A 21,413-nucleotide genomic window follows, 5' to 3' on the forward strand; every position below is an offset into this window, starting at 1 on the left:
AGCTTGTCCTATAACTCTGAAGTGTAGGCTTAAATAACCTTCAGCCTAGGCTTAAGGTTTATGCTGAACTGGGGCCTGTATGTTGCCGTGCTCTGCACTACCGTGTTAACAGAGTTAGCATACTATAGTTTTTATTTAAGCTATGTCTCATTATTATTAATAATTTCAATTTTTGTTTTTAAAAAATATAAATGCTTTTCAAAGCTATCAATCTCTTTCACTTCTGATGCAATGTGCACCATTTTTCATTGTACTTTCTGAAGAGCTCTAGAGTACTTGTGCAATGTAATTCCAGAATACATGGATAGAAATGCTATTTCCAGCAGTGGAACTTCTTAAAAAGCTGATAAGAAAAGAGATTTTTTTTCAACTGCCAAAGGCAATTGATGTGGTTCTCTACCAGTGTAGTAGGAGGCAGAAGGTACATGTAGGCTGTCAAAGGGCTCTTTGCCAGTGAGTGGAGAGAAACAGTCTCTCTTCAGGCTCTGCAAAGTGGATCTGAGCTTCTCAGCACTGAGATGCTGCTCTAGCTACAAGCACTAATCTTATCTGCCCATAATGGACTTTGGCCTTATGAATGCAAAGATATGACGTGCAGTGGTAGCAAACCATAGGAGGTGTTCAACCACCTTGAGCTGGCCTGGACTACTCATTGGGTTTCCTTTGTCACTGAGGGAGAGAGATACCTCTAGATTCAGATTTTGGAGTGCGTGTGCCAAAGTTGAAGTGCTTGTTTGTGGTTTCCTCCCAGTAACTTACAGGAATTTCAGGTGTAATGAAAGCATTGCGAAGTGTAGCCACAGTTTCCCTGTTTGGCTGAGTGAAAAGCATGCCTATTTTCTTTTTTAGGGCTTTCTTAGCTCTAGCCTCATGTGTACAAGTTCGTCAGTTTGAACACAAAAGCCAGTACTGAACCTGTGATATGCTTAGATGAAATTCAAAGGGCAAGTAAAACCGAGAGCTCTAAACAACCTGATACATGAAAAAGCTGGGCACAGAGCAATACTTTCTGAAGTCAGTGAGAGATAATGTTCTCTTAGTATTTTTAAATTGGGCCACTTGCTCAGAGACTACCATTAGGATACTGTTTATGAAAGCCTCGACCTAAATGTCTTATTCGTTGTCTGTGTTTTGTTGTTTTTTTTTTTCATACAGAAACAATAGTGTGAGCATAAATTAAGGGTAAGGGAAGCCTTTCACCTCAACCTGCCCGCCAAGGACGGTGTTATGGGAGTATTCCAAAGGCAAAAATGGGGATGCCTTGCAAGAAGGAGGGTATAAACAGGGCTTCAATGTGCTCCCATGGCAGTATGGCAGGCAGAGACATACAGTGTGGAAGACTTGGCTGACACATCTGTTATATTGGAAAGTTTGGTTCTGCAAAATATATTCTGGTCTTTGAAAGATGTCTTTGGCTTCACACTTAGTTGTTAGAGGATCAAGTATCTTATAATTTACTTTTCATTTACTTTTTTTCAGTAAGCTCAGGTATCGTTGGCCAAAATTGGCCTTTGTCTACAGTTCTCATAGAGCACACCTACCCTGAGGAAGCTCAAATCACAAAAGTTCTTATGGATATCATATGTAGTCTAGCTTGTCTTTCTAAAAAACAAAAAACATGCAAACAAACAAAAATAGAACACTTTTGAAGGATGCCAATTAGACAGGTGTTGCGAGTACAAATCTTCTGCCACATCCTTTTTTATGTGCCATTTCATCACATGCAGTTAACTCTAATTGTAATTTGTTTTGTGGTCAGAGTATATAGAAATATATGAACATACAAGCAAACATAGATAGTTCGTCTCACTGTTCATCTGGTTCCAGGGGTGGGGGGATTTAATGGTGTTTCCATCTTGGAATCAGACTTTAGCTCTACCCTGCTGGTTATGGCTCACCAAAGGTGGAGAAAGTGGTAATTCAGCAACTATTACCACTGGGACATAGAACATCAGCTAGTAAGAAGGCTTTTTCTTTCCCTTTGCAGTATCCTGCTGTGCTGGGTTTTGCTGAAGGAAAGATGTTGATAAATGTTAGCAAATGCCTGGGAAGTTTAATTTGCCCTCAGTTCTCGGGTGTGCTTCCTTTGGTCCATTAGCCTCCTACCTGGAATATGAAACGGTTTGTCAGGAGAATTTGAGGCATGCACTGGGGATCTGAAGCCCTGGGCAGAAGGGCCCTGTGCATTTCTGTTCTGTGCAGGAGCACTTAGGGAAAAGCAATGCAATTTTTCAAACTCTGTGGCTCTATCAGAGCAGCTGAGCCTCAGCATTCCCTAGGGGTCTGCAAAGAGGCAAGGAGGAGATCTGGCTAACAATTAGGACACAAATACTACTAAAGCAAAGCAAGGGCTTTACTGAAAAGAAGATGATGGATGCCACAGTTTCCAGGGCTGCAGTGCTGGGCTGAGTTGGTGGGCAAGTGACAGTGAGCTCCTGCCATGATGGGGCAAAACAGTACTCCATCACTGTCATGTCCTCTGGACACAGTCGCTGTGGGGTCACTGAGGAGTCATCTTCTACCCTTCTCAGGACTTGTTTTTCTTCTTTCTGATAAGATAATTGTAAATGGTAATATTTTGTTTTTTTAGAGTACCCAAGGTAATCCTTACGATAATGCATAAATGAGAACTGAAGGCACTGCCCTGTACTGGGCTATAAATTTGCAGAATCACGGAGTCACAGAGTGGCCTGGGTTGGAAGGGGCCTCAAGGATCATGAATCTCCAACCTCCCCACCACAGGCACTTTGCTGAGTTGAATGTCATTAGATTCACCCAGGCCCACTTTTCAAGTCTGTTGAGGTCCCTCTGAATGGCATCCCTTCCTTCCGTTGTGTCAGCTGCACCACTCAGCTTGGTTTCATTAGCAGACTTGCTGAGGGTGCACTCAATTCCATCATCGATGTCACTGATGAAGGTGTTAAAGAACGCTGGTTCCACAGACCCCTGGGGAACACCGCTCATTACCAGCATCCACCTGGACACAGAACCATAAACTGTTTTCTGAACTTTTTTGAGAGATCAGACATGAAGATTTGGCATCAAAGCCAAACTTGTTGGCATTAGGAGCACCTTCGATTTTGGAGTTAAGGAAACAGGGAATTGAGGACTGGACTAGGACAGGATGTCTGCCAATAGAGGCTCTTCTGAGACAGAGAAGCAGTTGGAAAACAATGGAGAAATAAAATTGGAAAGCACAACTCTTTACTCTAGAGGCAGATGGAGAAATGGTTTGGAGGCAATGACAGGTGAGACATGCGGTGGTAAGTTTTGGAACTGACCCGGAATGAGGATAAGAGCTAAAAATAGTGATTTAAGATCTCTTGTAGTGGAAGTGAGCCAGTAATGTGCCCAGAGAGCTGTAATGCAGGTTCTTCATGAATGAAATTTTATTCAACATGCAGAAAGAGAAATCTGGGTAAAAGGGAGACTGGGGAATTTCTGAACTTCAGACTAAACTTTCAGCAGGAATCCTATCATCTGCAAGGGCTGAGCCTTGCTGAGCCCATGTTTCTTTTGGCTGATGAAGGCAATCTAACACCGAATTTCCCACTTGGAGGATCCCTGCAAGGAAATTGTCTCAGGAAAAAAAAAAAAAGTTCAGTGATACTGGCTAGCTCATACTGCTTTCATCCAGCCAGGCTGGGCGTTAAGGTTTAAGAAAAAAGGAAAATAAGCAACCCCAAAAGGATCAACTTCATATTAATTGCAGGAGAAAAGAATTGTTAAGCTGAGAGGGTCCTTGCACTTCATTCTCATTTTACATCCTTTGCTCCCTCTTTCCAGCACTCATCTACCGCAATCTCGTGCTGTCCCAGGTCAATTTTTCATGGTTTTGTTTTTCATTTAGGCAAACAATACAGCTTAGACTTGCCTCAGCTTGACAAAAATTGACGTGTAATTTTTTGTTATATTGTTATCGGAGACCTGCACACTTCAGCTGGCAAACAGATTGTCAAATATTCTTGGACAATATTTGCTCAGAGAGCAACAGAGGAAAGAAATCTAATACATGCTTTTAGATTCAGCTCCTTCCTTATGTGTTTTATTTGCTTTCATTCACACACACTTAAGATTTCCTTTATATCAGAGCATCTTCAGCCAAAGTTGCTTGGTCAGATTTGTTGTTCACCGAATACTCATTAATGTCTGAAAGCTGGCTAATTTTTCTCCTTATATCCACCCCTTTCCCTCTGTGGTGGTGACCAGCAGGGAATACCAGCTCCTTGCAGGGACAAACATTGCTGTCTCCATCAAGAGCAGCAGTGCTGCAGGGCTGAAAGCCATGTGTGACAAATTAACATTGGATCAGCATTCCCTGAGAAGTACAGGTAACTTGTGGCATGCTTAGCAAGCTGCTCTTAGGCGTGCTCTTGAATCTCTTCAGTACAGGATATACACTGCTATTACAGAAGACAAAATATCAGCTGGGAAGCGTAATTTCTCGTTGCTGCCCCTGGAGCTGGAAGTGATGCATGTTGCTGGAATAAAGTTGCATCTCCCTTAGTGACAGCCCGCTGTTCACTGGAGCCTGTTTGACCAAGCATCTTAGAGTCTATGAGATTTCTACGCCCTCTGCTCTTGACAGGAGCTGGAGACAGCACTGGTTTAACTGAATCAGCGTTGCTGTTTTATCTCAAATATGAAGTTTAATAAGGGAAAATAACAGCTTAATTTGGAAAGGCATCTTGTAGGCCAGAGAGTCTGACCTTGAACAAATGACTGCTGCCAAGAGAGTTAGAGAGTTGTATGCTGGACTCAGAAATATGGACATGCTGAGCTTGGTGCAAATGGGAAGAGTGGTCCCTCCAGTCTAATATTTTGAATGAGCTATGGACTTTTTACAGGGAAATTGCTCGGGCAATAACTGGAATCGATAAGGGGGGTTCCTATATTGCATTCGCTAGTAATTTGCTCGTGCTATAACGAGGGGGACAAAAGCATCCCTTGTCCTCCTTGCTTTTGTATAATCCTTGGCACATCTCAGCACCTCCCAGGAGCAAGTTGTGGATAATTGTGAATGACGATCTCTGCAGGAGAAGGAAGTGAAGCCATTGGATTGTCTGTTCTGGGACAAGTTTTGCCCTGCTTCTCCCCACCATGAGTCTGTTCTCATCATCCACACTGCAATTCTGGATTTTGTAATCACCCTTGATTTACTAAACCAGTGCCAACTAAAGCAACCTGATAAAATAGTTGAGACACTTGCCATTTCTTTTGTGCCCCAGAGATCTGCTGTAGATGACATGGTGCTTTTTAGGTGATGGAGTCATAAGTTGCTTGCTGTTGTGTTGTGTGGCACTGCTTTCCAGCCTAGGCTCAGATATGGAGATTTTAATATACAGTGAAAGTCATGGTATTGAAGGAACCATATGTTGTAGGCTCCCATTACCATCAGTGCAGTGAGACACCTCCAAAGAGCGCCTCATGTATGCCTGATTGCCATGAATTCAGTTATTTCATTCATTTCCAAAGAAGTTCAGTTTTATGCTCTGTTTTTAGCATTCCTAGCCTGACAGTTTTCCTCTTTGTTATGAATTATTCTGTCTGCTCCAGCTGCCTGCTTTTTCTCATTTACATTTAAGATAATGGAAGAAGAGTTGCTTTTGATGACATAAGTGAGCTAGATTTTGGGTTAGCATTGTTATAAAATGAGAGTTCTGCCTGGATAATGTGAAATATTAGGGATTTTGAGGTTTTAGTACCTGTAAAGCACTACAGTGACTAGAAAAGCTAATATACTTCCCTGTAAATTGACAGGACTTCTCAATGCATGCATGGAATGCAAAAGGCTCAGGGCTAATAGCATTACAGGTACCAACACGTGCACTAAATGGTTTGATTTAAAATATTTACTAAACAAAAACATGTCAATATATATGACACCGAAGAGGGGGTGAAAATAATAATCATGCTGTAGATTGGTGCATTTACCAATTTTATATTACCTGTGAGAGCTATAAATGAGGCTGAGGCTTTGTTGCTAGAAGCATGCAGAAGCTCTCTAGTCCTGTACTGTACCATTAGTTTTATCCTATGCTTATAGTAATATCTGAACAAAGCATCTCTGCTGTATTTCAGAATCTGATACAAATTGCTGGACTAGTTTGATTTTATTTTTTTTTCTTTTTTTTTTTTTTCCTGGTTTTCTGTAATGCTTTTGAGTCTTCCGGTCAGATAAAAATGAAGGCACATTGAGCTAGGTGCTCGATGTATTTTTAAGATGCACTGGACCAGATCAGACTTCTTTTTCTTTCTCTTCTCTCCTCTTTTTTTGCATGTTGAATATATATGCCTCGATTTCTTCCCTTTGGTTCTTTTGCACAAACGATCACATTTCTGCTCTGTAGTGATGCCAGGTACTTAATTCTACTAGCATATATATTACACAATGGCAAGGAGTTTACACATTTTAAAAGTCTCTAAAGGATATAACTTTTTTTTTTTTTTCTTCATTTGTGTCATCTTATCTGCTTTTCTTTACCAGTTCCAACTTCTCTTTCTACTGTGGCTTGGAGGGATCCACAGCGTCTTTCCTTTTCGGTAGTCCAAGTGGATCAGGTGCATTTTAGGCTTCCAGGCCAGAAGGACATTATGGAAAATCCCTATTCTGGCACAACAGCGTCAGAACGTTCCTCTGTGGTGTTTTTGATGCTCCAGTTTTGATCAATAATTCCTCTGACCGCCTAAACTTAAGCACTTGCCTGTGTGCAAAACCAGAGGCCAAATCCAAGGAGACAGTCATGAGGCTTCATCCTAAAATAAACTGCATTTCAGCACCACCATTCACTTGTAGATTTTTTTATGTCTGTCTTTTCTTTGGGACTGGTTCAAGGTGCCAGAAGGTCAATGGGTGTATTTCTCATCTTTGCAAGAATGTTAAACTTACATTTCAATGTGCTGGTCTGAACTAGCTATCAACAGGAATGCTTTGAGAGCTGACAGATGCAAAGCTCGGAATCCACATTGAAGGCTTTTCCACTTAGTTCTAATGCGTTGTCATCTTGTTATGAATTAGAGTTTCAGATTGAACCTTGGCCAGATCTGACTGTTTGAGTGCTGGTAGCCCTTAGCAATGCCAAGTCAAACAAGTTGGGCTAAACCTCTATCTCTGGTTCTGGTTGCTGTTCCTTGCTCCTCTCAGCCTTGCGCTGTGACTTTCCAATAGAGACAACAAGCCCAGGCAGTGACTCCAGTGCTGGAACCTTCAGGCTGGAAACTTTGCATCTCCCTGAGATAATGGGACACATGAATGCACATTCAGCATCGCTGCTCGTACCCCCAGGTCCTCTCTTCCCCCAGGATGCAGGTGAGCAGTGCTTGTGTAGCAGGCTTACTAGGGCATCAGTATGGATTTCACAGTGTACCAAGTTGCCTGTGTCCACAAGCATCAAATTCTTGATTGAAACCATTACCCACTTTGCTTCAACTTAAAATTACTTGTAGGTTATACAGTTTGTTTGTTATAAATCTGCTTTGCTAAGGCAAATGTGTTTTTCACAATATTAATGTCTCTCTTGTTGTGAAAGCCCTCTGCATAACATCAGATAGCTATAAAGCAAATTCAGACGCTAGTTCCCTAGTTAAGCATTGTTTAGGCAGATCCCTGAGCCAACATGAATACAGCTATTAGAATTGAGCTTTACAAAATATTGACATTTCTACACAAGTACTAAAGAGTTTTGGAAGGAAGCTAAACAGTGTTTTATGTTTTGTCAGGGAAACTGCTTTATTTCTTAATGTAGCTGAATATTGATATTCTTACAATGGAGTTTTGTCAGCTTCTTAGAATTTGCTTTCATGACAGACTTTTTCTGTTTAGCACAGGCTTGTTCCCTCTCTTCCTTCCATCCATTATGCCACAGGCAACCACTGGCAAGTTGGGTGAGAGCATTAGCTGAATGCGAATGACAGGATGCAAGATGAGACCTCGCTGAGAGAATGAGTCTGTAGCAGCTCTCTCTTCAGGAGCACTCATTTATGGGAGAGGTCTTAACACGGTAACCAAGATGTAAGAGAGCATCTTTGCAGGACAAGACAAGTCAGCCTTTCTCAGCATTTCCCTATTTCTGCTGGTTTGAATTATCAGCTCTTCTCATAGTTCAGGCTGTTTTTCTTGCGAGGGTACATTGAATAAATAAATAATATAGAAGCCAATGCAGTCAAAGACTCTGCAGAGCAAATGCACTGCAGAGGGGGGAAAAAATCACTTGGCAGCTTTGGAGAAGGATTTAGTTTTCTGAATGAGGTTTGAAATAACCAATGGGGTTGTATAGCAAGAGAATAAAATAGGCAGTTGTGGTGGAAGACAAAAGGTGATCTTTTGCTGTCAGGCTGCTTTTGCTGCTCCAAAGGATGCTTAAAGTACAGTATGGGTTTAACATCTTCTGTATAACTAGTAGGTCTAGCTTCTAGATATCCAGTTCATGTCTGGAAATGCAGCATGACATACATGTTAAAGAAGTCAGTCCTGAAAGGGGCTGGGAAAGGATGGGTATAAGAATCCCCCAATTCCACCTTTTATATTTTGGGGCTCCTTTCATTTCTTTTTTTCAATTCAATTGACCAGTGCGCCTGTGGACTGTGTTTGCATTTAAAATGCTGGGCTTTGGGGCTGACTTGTAAGCCTAACAGTGATATGCAGAACTGAGAGAGGCCTCAAATCCTGAGCCTTGGTGCAGCCAGGATTGAAGGACAATGTAATGGTGTAAGACGAGATGCAGAGCAAATGCACAAAGCAGCCTTTGTCACTGTAATCTGCCAGATGAAATGGGAGGCAGCAGAGTCAGAAGCTGCTCACTCATGTCCTGCACCCATGTGTGCTGCGGGGCTGGGGACTCACCATCTTGAAGCTATGGCAACGTTGTCTGCTCAGGTTTGGTTGTACTCTACTTTCTTCTTCAAGATAAGAGCACTGCACAATCAGGTTTTAAATATTCATATGCAGATCACAGCAGTGTAGCTTGGAAGCTCCGAATCATTGAGAATTGAAAACTCTAATCTGAACTTTTGAAAGCTGTCCAATTTCTTTTTTATTTACGGCCTTTGAACTATCTCACAAATTGGAAAGTAACTATCCAGCCATTTCGCAGGCAGATTGATATGTTTAAAAGAGTCCAAGGCATTTATCTGAATGCATTTGGCCATCTCGCTAACTAACATCTAGATTGGAGTTATTACACACACAGATGAACAGAAACTACTTGAAGATGATAGTTTTCTCGTATTAAAGTTATGTTTGTAGCTTGCACTACAGAAACATCTCAACTAGCCTTATAAGCTGAGTGCCTTTGGCACCTGGAAGCACTCATCATATTGATTGGGTAGGTCAGAAAATGCCGGGACGTAAACAGTCGCTTTGTGACTTCTGCTCTTTTTTCCATTCAGCACAAGTGCAGAGGTGGAGAACTGCTGGAGAAGGACCAGCTCCATCTGGCACTGCCTCTGCAGAGTACATGAAAGTTGTTCGATTCAAGATACAGGAGTGTAGGTAAAGGGCAGGAAATACACATTAGATGAAGCTACATCTGTTGCTAAATGGATGGGAAAAACTGCTTTTCCCCTCTTAATCGCTACATACATGTTTCTTTTGCATAGAAGCTAAAGGTTTCAGCTTGCATGGATAAAATGTACACATAGTTTAATTAAAAGGAAAAAAAAACAAACCCAGAAAGCTTAGCCTCCAGTAAATCTTTAGCATCTGTAAGCATAGTGCTCATGTGTCTATTCTAGCATGGTCTGAATGAAAATCTGACAGCACCTGTTATTGAAATCAAAAGTGATTTCTCTAACAATGAGATAGTGAGGAATTCCTACTGGATTTCTCTTTAATAGAGTTTGAAGGATTCAGGTTGGAAGACAGTGCATAAGATCTGCACCACTGGCTCTGATGGTTGTGAATCATGCCAGGGGACAGAGATTGTTTAGGAGGTTAGAAGTTCACTCCATACGTTCAGTAATAATATGCAGCTGGTATGCCCTTAAAGTGGATTGAATGTTTTTTTTCCCCCCTTGTGTGAAATAATATGTGGATTAAAAAAGTATTCGTCAGATTTTATATGTTAAAGTCTATAAATTCAAAGTAAATGCAGCTACATCTGACAGTGTTTTTGAAAACTAGAGCGATTTAAAGCTAGATTGCCTAAAAATAGCTCTTGAACTGAACTCTCAAACCTATTAGATTAGTCCATTTATAATAAATCCTGATGTACTGTCTATTAGATCAGCTCTTCTGTAATCTTTTCCTGTTTACCAGGCATCCTATGGGCATAGTTTATCTGCATTTCTAACAGCATTACAGCATTATGTTAAAAAAAAATGCTAATTTGTTGTCTTGCACATGATTGTCCAGTTATATTTCTTCCTGAATGTTCAGGATGAGTTGCAAAGACTGGAAGCAGCAATATGGTGATAATACCTTCATTGGATGGGCACAGAAGGATTTAAGAGGTACACAGTGGTGGATTTGATGGAGATTGTGGATAGAAAAACAGAGCAAAGGCTACCAGTACTGTTTTTGGCCACTGCAGTTTGGTATTAAGAAGACCATGGTAAAGGCAATAGCTGATGCCCATATGCTGTAGAATTTAATTTCTGACATTGCTAGGTATGCTGGTGTGTTTTATCCCTATACTAATAATAGGTTAAATGTTGTGTAATGTCTCTGAAGCAACACATTTCAAGCAGGATCCCATAATTTCTTGAGTAAGAGAGAGAAAATTTAAAAAAAGAAATGATGACTAAGTTGGAGCCTGACACCAAGAGCTGCTGGGAGCCAGAAAGATGTTAAGCGCTCGTGCGTGCACAAAAAAAACCTTACAAGAGCATTAAAGTTGGTGCATTATCCCCACCAAAATAAGTATTAAAAAAAAAATAAATTGGATTTTGGGTTCTTAGTTTTATCAGGCAGTATGGAAGTTTGCAATAATAGCTAGAATATTTTTCACAAAGCTTGACTATTCCGTATCAATGCAGCATGCATAACGAACAATTGATCATCATCAGAAATGTATGGTCATAACCAGAATTCTATATTTTAAATGGGCTTTAGTAGACATAATTTCTGCCTGTTGGAAATTGGACCCATGTGGTGGTTGCTTTGAATGAATTAATTGTGCTGCTCAGATTTGTAGTGCAGTGTGAAAGGATGAATTTGGGCACATTGATCAGATTTGAGCCTGTTGAGATGATTTTGCTCTCACTCTTCATCTTTTGGGTTAATTTTAAATGCTTTAACTAAGATTCGGGGGGGGGGAAAAGTGTTTTGTTAACCCAGCTTGAAGTGCAGTGAAACAGCTGAGTTTGCACCAGATCTTGGACCACAGCTGAATGTTTTTCCCTAGTACTGGGAACGTAGTCAACATCTGCCCTATATGCACTGCAGCATCCATCCAGGCTCTGTAGAATAGTTATGTGTGGGTAGAGTAGCATTGGGCACGATTCACAATCTCATGCTGGAAGAGAAGAAAAACAAAAAAAATCCTGAAAGGGTGTTTCCACTCTGCAGCCATCCATGAGAGAATGGACCTTTTGTCTCTCAGTGTTCTCCTCCGCTGTCTCAGACAGTGGGGAAGCTGCCCATCTGTAAGTATGCATTAATACTTCATATGACCCTTCTGGAGCCCAGGTCTGCACACAGTCACATTGTTCAAGACAATATGCAGCACTGAACACTTTGGGGCAATCACATACCTGTTCTTTGTTCCTACAGAAGGTTTTTCTGAGCATTTTGTCAGTCTCCTTCAACAAAGCTCCCAATGACCAAAAGAACCCCAAACCAAACCCCTTCAAAAACAGCATGTGAACTGTTATGTTCACATAGGATTCTGGCTCAGCTTCCACAAATAACTGCATGTGTGAGTACAGGCGAGAGCTGTTGAGATGTTTGATGTGAAGCCTTCTTGGCCTTCTCCTGCAATAAAAATAAACCATGGTTTCTCTAAACACGTGAAAGGAGCTGCATGTAATTTAGGGCTTAAGCTCTCCTTGTTGATTCTCTGTGCTGCAACTCCTGGGTGGCACTGGAGTGTGGCCTTTGGTCTTCCAGTGGACTTTCAGTATGAGATGGTTTTACAGGGGAGCGTTTTCTACTTGATGTAACGTTGTGGAGTGCCAGTGTTCTGAGCTGAGTTACTGGATGCCTGCTCCTGGAGCTCTTATGGATGGCAGTGTATGTGCAAGATTCAACGTTGGTGCTTCTTGACTTCAGTCATCCTTTGCTCTGACTTCAAAGAGAGTTCGGAGAAAAGCTTCCTCTCCCCCCCCCCCCCCCCCCCCCCCGCAACAAAAATAGGCAAAAGAAAACAGGAATATGTTTTTTTTTTCAAATAATATTTTTTTTTCCAGAAGATATTCTCAAGTGCATTTGAAAATGCCAGTAGAAAAATAATTCCCAGAAGATGCATTTATGTGATAGGGAAGAAGAGTTTTGGATTTTTTGCTGCTTCTTTCAAAAGTTGCCTACTTTTTCTCATTGCTATATAAATACAACTTCCACTATTGTTCAGTAGAAGAAAAAATGAAAAAAAATAAAAAAATAAAAATGGAATGCTGTAGTCCTGCAGAAGCTGAACCCCTTGGATTAGTTGTACCTTGAGTTCTGCTCCAAGGGCAGGATTGCTTTGAGAAAGCTACTTATCTATCTATCTGCATGCATGGGACAGAAAAATCATTGTGTCTTTTAAAAAGCATGCTCATTATTTAGTGAGGTGGGTTATAGGCTGTTATGTATGTGTTAATAAATTCCTCCCATGATTTTCCATTGGTCATGCATAATTTCCCCTCCAGGGGAATGGGCCTCTGTGTAAGGGTTGGGAAATAAAAGAAAGAAGGGAAAAATTGACCGTTTCTTTTTTCTTGCTAGTAAATGCTCTGGGAACAGAGAGAGGTTCCTCTGGGAGTTGCAATTACTCCCCGTGGACGTTGGAAATGCAGCTCTGGTCTGACTGATGGCAAAACTTAGTTTTCTGCCAGTAGTGCCTTCTCTATAAATAGTGCAGCAGAGAAAAAAAAAGATGAAGTTTTGCTTTGGGTTTCTTCTAGGAAAGAGATGTTTCCATGGCTGCAGCTTGGTACCTTAGGAATACTGGAAATATTCATCCCAGCGCCGTGCTGTGGCCATGTTTCATGGAACTGAAGTTGGTAAAATCTTGTGAATATTTGGGATTGGAAGTTAAGAAGTAAAAACTGATTTCTTACCTGAAACTTATTTTTAAAGTCTTCATATGGCACAACATGGTTAAAGAAAGCTTTAAGTAAAGTAAAATATTCAAGATTATATGTTCCAGGTTGTAATAGTTTTGTTGATTTTTAAAGGTCACTGCCTGTCTGTGAACAAGAATTGTATTATGAAATATTATCTGAAGAATCCTTCTATTAATGTGTTCTAAACCAAAGCTGCTTTTCTCTGAGTTAAAGGTTTGCAGTATATTGGCAGCCTTAGATAATTTGGAGTTTTGATCTCTGTTCTGTGCTGTAGAACTTAGGTAATTGTGCACAGGTTGCAGTCTATTTGCAGTTTTGCTTGGATCTGAGAATCATTTATATGTAAATGATGCTGATCTCTTGTTCTGCCCCTTCTAACCAATTAACTTGGTTTTAAAGCACACAGTTCTGTGAGCAAAATGAGCAACTGGCAGGGCTTCTGCAGCTTGGTGGTGATGGTGGTCATATTCACTGGGGCTCATTTCCAAATTGAGCAACTGAATGATCAGAACTTTGAGCTGAACTCAGTGCCGTCTTTGTCTCTCACTTTAGGCCATGTCAGGTCAGCTCTTTTATGCCTTCTTATAATTTATGCTACATAAATGGCAGAGCTGTGATTTTTAAGACCAGCGAAAAAGCCCAGGATTACAAGAAAAAAGACAGAAGAACAAGCCCTCCAAGAAATTTTGGCAGCAATGCTAAGGGGTTTTGAAGGACAAAATATTTTACTTATTTATTTATTGAAAGGAAAACACTAGTAAGTCCTTCACGTGTAACTGATACAAGAAGCTTGGCAGAGCTATTCCAAAGCCATCCTGCTGCAACATGCTCCGTGATTGTCAGTGGAAATTCAAAAATGCAGTACCCCTGCAAGCAGGTTGAGGGGAGCTTCTGGGTGCTCACTCATCGTGCTCGTAGAATCATTAAGGGTGGAAAGACCTCTAAGATCATCTAGTCCAACCATCAATCCATCGCCACAATACCACTAAACTGTGTCCCTCAATGCTCCATCTCCACGTTTCTTGAATACCTTCAGGGATGGTGAGTGCACCACCTTCCTGGGCAGTTTGTTCCAGTGGATCACCACTCTTTCTGACAAGAAATGTTTCTTAATATCCAACCTGAGCCTCCCCTCACACAGATTAAGGCCATTACCTCTTGCCCTGTGCTGCCTCTTTGTGGTCTGAACTGAACTCCGTACAGTTCATTTTTGGGACTTCTGTTGTTTCTTAAGCTTCAACTAATCTTTCTTTTGCGTTGCCCACTCAAGATCCATAGGCTTCCATATGCCTATATGCTTCCATATCAAGTTTCCATCGGCTTTCAAATGGCTGTAGAAATTATTTTAAGGCTGATTTACAGCATCTGCTGTTTCTATTTGATACTTCTGCACCTGTAGCACATGATGTAGCTCGTTTTGCAAATGGAAAATACCTTGTTATTATGTGACTAAATGGCTGAATTGCTGCACGTTGTGATTTATCAAACTAATCATTGTTATGAAGAAATAAAGTATATACTCCTGGCAAGGACTGCTGTAATAAAACCAGATAAGTTTTTGCTGAAGTTCTCTACAAATTTTGATCCTCCCTGTAATGTCAGATGGAAATTGTGTGCTGCTTGGTGATCCTGCACAGCTTTGAGCAGAAACTAGAAGAAATCTGTCAATGTCTGCAGGGTTTTACTTTGTGTTTTTTGGAATTGATTCAAACCCGGTAGAAAGGAGGTGGTAGGAGAAAGCTGAAAATTTTGATGAACGAGCTTTGTGACTGCTGAAATGTCAACATTTCCCAAAACCTTGAGCAAGCCGTGTGCACGTATATGCACGCATGTGCACAAACCGCAGCCTCCTGTGCTGACAGGCACAAGTCTACTGCCAGGGCCCGTAACCCAAGTCAGGCCAATCCCACATGACCACAGCTAACCTGAAAGTGAAGAACAAGGAATTGGTGTGCAGGCATCTGATGTGCTGCTATGGCAGCACAAAAAGAGCAGCACTAAAGCCCATGGCATGGGAGTCCAGGAATTGGATTGGGCTCCTTAACGTGTGTCCCCATCTTCAGCTGACTTAGTGCCTACAGCACTACCAGTTGCCTTTTTGGAGGCTGGGCAAGAAGATAATCTCATTTTCCAAAACAATCACAGAGCTGGAATTTTTAATTTGAATGCTTTCTTGAGCAACAATACTGGTCCATCAGAAAATTACTTTTATTATGCTTCTGACTTAGAGTCTGTGTAAAGAATTTCTTGGAGTTGGACTGAAACTACAACCAGAGCAAGCGTGTGCTTCAGCTGCCACATTATTGATTCTCCTGGGGCAGAAGAACTGGTCTTTGCACAGGCAAATTACTTAAATCACACAGAAAAAGAAATACTTTCACATGGAAAAATTCCTGTTCTACACTAGAGGCAAGCATCTCTGTGCTTTAAATAGGTTGACTTGAACGAACATTTACCTGAACTCCAGTGACAGCAATATCATTATACATTAATAACTAATATGGCATTAATAGTGAGCATGGTCTGCTTCATCAGAGCTAAAAGAAAAGGTCTCGGCTCTCGGGAGCTCGCACACTGAGCCTGCTCACACAGCTGAGTAGCTGGAGGGTTGGTGCTCAGGGCAACAGGGTGATTCTCACATTTAATTTTAATTTCTGGCTAGGCTGGCATTCACACATGGCTGTCTTTAATATAAAAACTCAGATTCCTTTTGCTGGATGTGAAACGGCTTGTGTCACTGAGAGACTTTTGGCTGCAGGGAGAGATGGGATATTAAGGAGCTGTTGTGGCATGGAAATTTGAGGGGGACTGGTATCAGACAAGGAGGATTGCTATCCATAGGTTCTCCTTTGGCTTGCTGTGCCTATACTGCTGGGGAGATTGGTGGGACAGTTGTGAAAGTCTAGTATTTGGTGGGAGTAGAAGTGTTATGTTAAGGGAAGCAGGAGGACACTTATCTCTGGGAGATGGGAGAAGCAGCATCCTATATGAGCTGGGTATGGGGGCACATGGTAGGACAATTGGAGGGAGCCTGACTTCTTTTTCCCACCTGAAGTTTCAGGGCAAGAGATAAAGAAGTCCACGCAAATCTGCAACCAGTGTCAAGACCTTGGTCTAATTAGGAGACAAAATCTTCAGCGTTTACCACACTTAGCACAGCTGTGGCAGGGTGCAGGACAAGTTTCAAAAGACATTTCAAAAGCAAGTTTTCCACCTCTTGCTGCCAGATGCCCAGCCTGTTTAAATGAAATAGCCTCTGAGGATTACACCCCTGAGGATGTAGCTGGGTTACTGTGTGCCTTTGTGCTGCCACACAGCCTGCTGCTTGAGGGGCTGAGCACGGTGTCAGGACTGGGCAGCAAGGCATGAGGGAGAAAATGAGCAACTTACTCCAGAGAGTGTCCTGTGTTCATCCTTCCTTCTGCTGCCATTCTTCATATTTTAGGAGATGGGTTTGTGGTGCAGAGCTTTTTTATTGTATTTTCCTGATCAAACCAGCTGGGCTTTCAACAACAAAAATAGAAAATTAAAAGCGCTTCTGTGCTAAATGCTCCCTAAAAGACAGAAAATAAGATTTTTACATTAAAATGTCAGAAAGAAAAATGGAGAGGGCATGAAATTCTGCTTTATTTTTATCAGATGCTAGTGCTTTTGAAAAATCATTTTTGCACTGGGAGTCAGTACTCCCCTATATACTTCCCTAGCTGTGTCCCTCTTAAAGGCAGCAAGCACTGCTCTAATTGTAGCTCCTTCTATAGCCAGCAGGCCACTCTGGATGGGTCAAAGCTTGGGTGCACACTGTCTCCCTTTTCTCCTCCCTGTCTTTAATTTGCTCTGGCTCTGTTTCAGGGGTATCAACATCAGGGGCACTGGGCCCGGTGAGCACCACTGCCAGCACCACACCACGAATGGCCACCAGCAGCACTGGCCGCCCCACCACCACCTCAGCTTTGGGTAGAAGGAACAGGAGCACCAGCATGCCCTCACCCATGGCTGATGTTCCTGATGAGATGACCACGCACCTCCCACCCGCCTCCTCCCAGCTGCCCCCAGCTGGTGCCGAGAGCTGCGACCCTATGGAAGCCCGTGATATTATGTGGTCTCGGACCCGGCAGGGCCAAATGGCAAAGCAACCATGTCCCATGGGCTCGATAGGTGAGTGAAGGGTTAAGGGGACATCAGAGCACAGTTGACTGAACAATGGGCTTTGGCATATGGTTTTAGTTTACCCTATTTTAACAAATGCTGTTTTCAAAAAGAACTTATTTTTCAAGCTAGTCTTGATGTCATGCCCTGAAAACTTGCTTGCCAGGAAGAAATCGGAAGATGGAGGAAATTGCCTGAAAATAAGGGCTGGAGGGATCTGGCTTGCAGAGGAGACTATTAATTCTCCACTCCACTGCCCTGGAGAGCCATTCACACCTGTGTATTCAAATTCTGACTCTCTCTTGAATTCAGTGAGATCAGGGTGATAAAATGTACCTCAAATATAAGAGGCATAGAAAGACGTCAGTGGTGAGAGTACGTAAAGAATGTTTTTACTCAGCCCTGCTTGGTAAAAAGGTATCGTGTGGTTCCCAGAGAGAGGAAGAGGTAGTCTGAACTGAAACTGCAAGAAGGGAAAATGATAGAAAGGGAAAATGAAGGTTGGATGCAGAGAGCTATTTTCTGAGTAGAAGAGCAAAGGACTGCACGAAAATAGCTAAGAAAATAAAAAAGAACAGACCCAGCTTGTTGACGGTTTGGAGTAGGCAATAAGCCTTTCTGATCTCTGTTTTCAGTGATTCATGTCATTTGTTAAAAGCTGTGGTACGTTAGCAGTGGGCCTCTTCCCACTCCCTTTGAAGGCATCAGCAAACCCTCGCTGGTTTTAATCGGCACTGCCATCAGACCTAGAATGTAATTCACTCCCCTGTTGAAAAGTTTGGCTCTGCAGGGCAGAACGCTTTACAGGATGCAGAGTCTTTCATCTGTGTACTGGCTTTCTGCTTTCTTGTTTTTTAGAAGTCTTTAACTGCACCATTTTGGATGTGTTTCTCTTTGTCCCGAAACTCTTTACTGTCTTTTGCAGCTGGGATCTGGGAGGCTCATGCCAGACAAAACTCTCCTCTGATGTCTATCTTGATGGTCAGGGATGGATGATAAAACTCAGCATTAATCTTAGCATTTATAGCACTTAAAGTTTTTTATTTTTTCCACCCAAATGGTTTAATGAAGATCCAGAGCAGTAAAATATTCATAAAACATCAGGGGACAAGGAAGTAGAAGCTTGTGATCTGATCCTGAGACATTAGTGGTGGGGCAGGGCAGGCAAAATGGCTTGGCCAGCACTTGGGATGCTGGCTCAGTGATTGAGATCCAGCTTCACTTTCTTACTGCCTGGGAACTTATCCCGCCTGACCTGAAGCAAAGCCCTCTGTCCATAGTCTTTATCTGATGAAGTCGAGTATGTGATCAGTAACACTGAACACAGTGGCTTTCCTTTTCCAGGTGTTGCAACTTTCCGGTGTCTTGCACCAGATGGAATCTGGGAGCCCCAGGGACCAGATCTCAGCAACTGCTCTTCTCCCTGGATCAACCACATCACTCAGAAGGTAAAACCTTCCCCAACTGAGTCTGTGTGCAGTTCTTGTTTGTGGCGAGAAGAGGGAGGAGGAGGTGGTGGGTGGGCATATGAAAATGCCAATTTATTGCAAAAGGAAACTTTCCTCTGCAGGCATCCCCAAGGATTTTCTCCTTCCATGCAGTGCAGGATAAATCCTGTAGCTGAGAAATCTGTACTGAAGAAAGGCAAGCTCAGTATGAAATGTTTGCATTGTGCTACTGACTTTTTGTTCTTAACTTTTCTCCCAATTGTAAAAGGACTAGTAGAATAGAAAATAACACTGCAGTAATGTGTTACTTTTTACTCCTAAGTCCCTTGATGAATGTTTTGTAGCACTTCATCATTTATCACTGTTAAAAGTGCATTAACATGTGACAATGGAAGTTCAAGACAAGCAGAGCTTATTTGGTAGCAATATGTTGAACATTTTTGTTATTAATGCACAGTGGTGCTTTCAGCTGATTTCATTACAAACAGAGACCAGATGTGTGTTTACGCCACAGAGTCTGTGGGCTGAATCCTTATTATAGCAATTTGTGTAGATTTATTTGCTCCTTTAGCAGGAGCAAGAAAGTCCCAGTGTTGCAGGCTAGCTGCGCTGCAGCACAGTAGCAGCACTGCACTCCAGGAGCACTTGTGCTCACTGGTGAACAGGTGACCTTACAGATGAGCCCGTTTGTCTTTCTCCTCCCCATCTCCTATCTTAGCTGAGGCTCAACAACCTGTGAATAACTAGCATTGACACCCCCAGTCAATCCCATCCCACTTCGTCTGTATTTATACCCGTGCCTCCCCAAAATGAGGGAAAGACATAAATTAAGGCAAAGCTACAGTGACACAGAACAGCTGTTAGGAAGCCCCTGGTACTTCCTGGTGCTTTTGTCCCGCACAGGAGAGTGGGCAGCTCTCCTGCCACATGCTCAGGCTAGCTGATTAATAAAGACTGCCTTTGCTGCCATTAGCAGCTGTGCAGTTCTTGTTTTATGACCCACGTACTTATCCTGGAGGGGTTAATATTGCTTACTCCAGTCATAATTCACCCTGGCGGCTGGGAGACCTCTTGCTGCTCAGTGAAGATGGCTAGGCCATTAGCCATTAGCAGAGGGAAATAATAGCCTGCACTGATGAAATTTCCATCAAGGTTAGGCTTACTTTATTTGAAACCACAGCTATCATTTGCGTAACAAATGAGCCCCATTTAATTTGTTATGCTCTTTCAAAGCAGGCTAAAATTGAAGAGCCAGGTTTTCAGAGATGCCCAGCCCAGCAGGCCACAACTTGGGACTGGTTTTTTTGTTGTTGTTGTTTTTTTTGCGGGGGTGTAGGGTGGAGGAGGAAGAAAGTATTTTTTTTCCGGAGGAATTTAGCTATGTTCAACTTTGGAAACCTTTCACAAGTTGGTGGGAAGACAAGGGGTGTCTGACAGACTGCTCTGCATCTAACCTTTTTGTGCCTGAGTGGCTGGGATCTTGAGACCATGTGGCCTAACCACTATGGAAAGCTGGATTTCAAATTACTTGTGAAATAGCCAATGGCCACGCGTATCCCTGCGCGAGTGAGGAGCTTTAAATCACAGTTGTGCTTAGAGTCAGGTTTCACACTTCCCCACTATGGGCAGGATACCACTGCCCTGAACGTGCTCCTTTGGTTCTCTAAAGCTGATAAAGGAGCCTTCTTCCTCCAGGGCAAAGCCAGCTCCCCTTCTGGATCCTGTGAGGCCAGCTGGAGGAAGCAGTAAGCCAGCCATGCAATGGAGGTAGGGTATGTCTGTCACCTGCAGCTGAGCTCTCCTTTGTCCCCAGCTCTCAGATCCTCCCTGGTCACCCATCCCACTGCCTCTGTAATCATAGCACTACATACAAAATGAGTAGAAACACTTAGGCAGTCAAGATTTATACGTACCCACTGTGTCTTCATTCTTGTCTGCTGTATGCCTCAGAAATTCTTACTGCAACCTGCTGGGTCCAAACTGCTCAGGAAGAAGGATGATGGGATTCACTTTCAGCCAAACCGGAATGAATGGCAGGGGAATGCCATACTTGCTTTCATGTATCTATAGTAAAGTAAGGATTGTTACTTGCTTCTTTTCTTTTTCCTGCTGTGCTCAGACTGTACATTGGGTTTTTGCCTGCTTGCATCATAGTATTAGGTTTTACAACTCTCTGTTAGCTTCCATTAGAGTTATTGTGCTTGATGGAAGATCAGAACAAATGTCCGCTTCAGCAATTCATTGCCCCCTTGACATTTACTTTAACTTTATTGTTGGTGCCTACCATGCCCTCGTAACGTAGCAGGAGAATAAACTTGCCAGCGCTATTGAATTATGCACTGCTGTGTGGGTTATTTCTAGACTGAAGCAGTAAAAGGAAGCAAAAAGGTCAGCTTTGGATACATTGCATCGTTCTAATCATGAGGTCATACGTTCAGCCTTAGCCTGTTTGTTTTACCTCTTGCTTTCATCAGTACTGGCCTTTGCGCAGTATGTGATATGCCTGAAAATGTCTTTTCCTTGCTGCAGCTTTCAGTTGAGGGTGATTCGTGTGGGAGAGAGGCCCCACTAGGCTCAATTTTGACGCTCTGAAAGAGAGAATAACCTCTCCAGTAG

General features: G+C 42.3%; 1 protein-coding gene across 17 annotated transcripts in view; it reads left to right on the forward strand.

Moving 5' to 3' along the window:
* ADGRL3 (adhesion G protein-coupled receptor L3) overlaps positions 1 to 21,413 on the forward strand; it is a gene marked incomplete at both ends in the record, with an annotated part of 303,667 nt that overhangs the window by 192,331 nt on the left and 89,923 nt on the right. For 9 of the 17 annotated variants that reach the window (XM_079534782.1, XM_079534783.1, XM_079534785.1 and 6 more), the window contains 2 exons: positions 17,053 to 17,358; positions 18,694 to 18,797. In XM_079534782.1, coding sequence (XP_079390908.1) covers positions 17,053 to 17,358; positions 18,694 to 18,797 — 410 coding nt within the window. The remainder of the gene's footprint in view (positions 1 to 17,052; positions 17,359 to 18,693; positions 18,798 to 21,413) is intronic. The other 8 variants (XM_079534772.1, XM_079534784.1, XM_079534781.1 and 5 more) reach the window with 1 other exon arrangement.

Source organism: Tetrao urogallus (assembly GCF_951394365.1).
Source record: "Tetrao urogallus genome assembly, chromosome: 4".
NCBI classification, from domain to species: Eukaryota; Metazoa; Chordata; class Aves; order Galliformes; family Phasianidae; genus Tetrao; species Tetrao urogallus.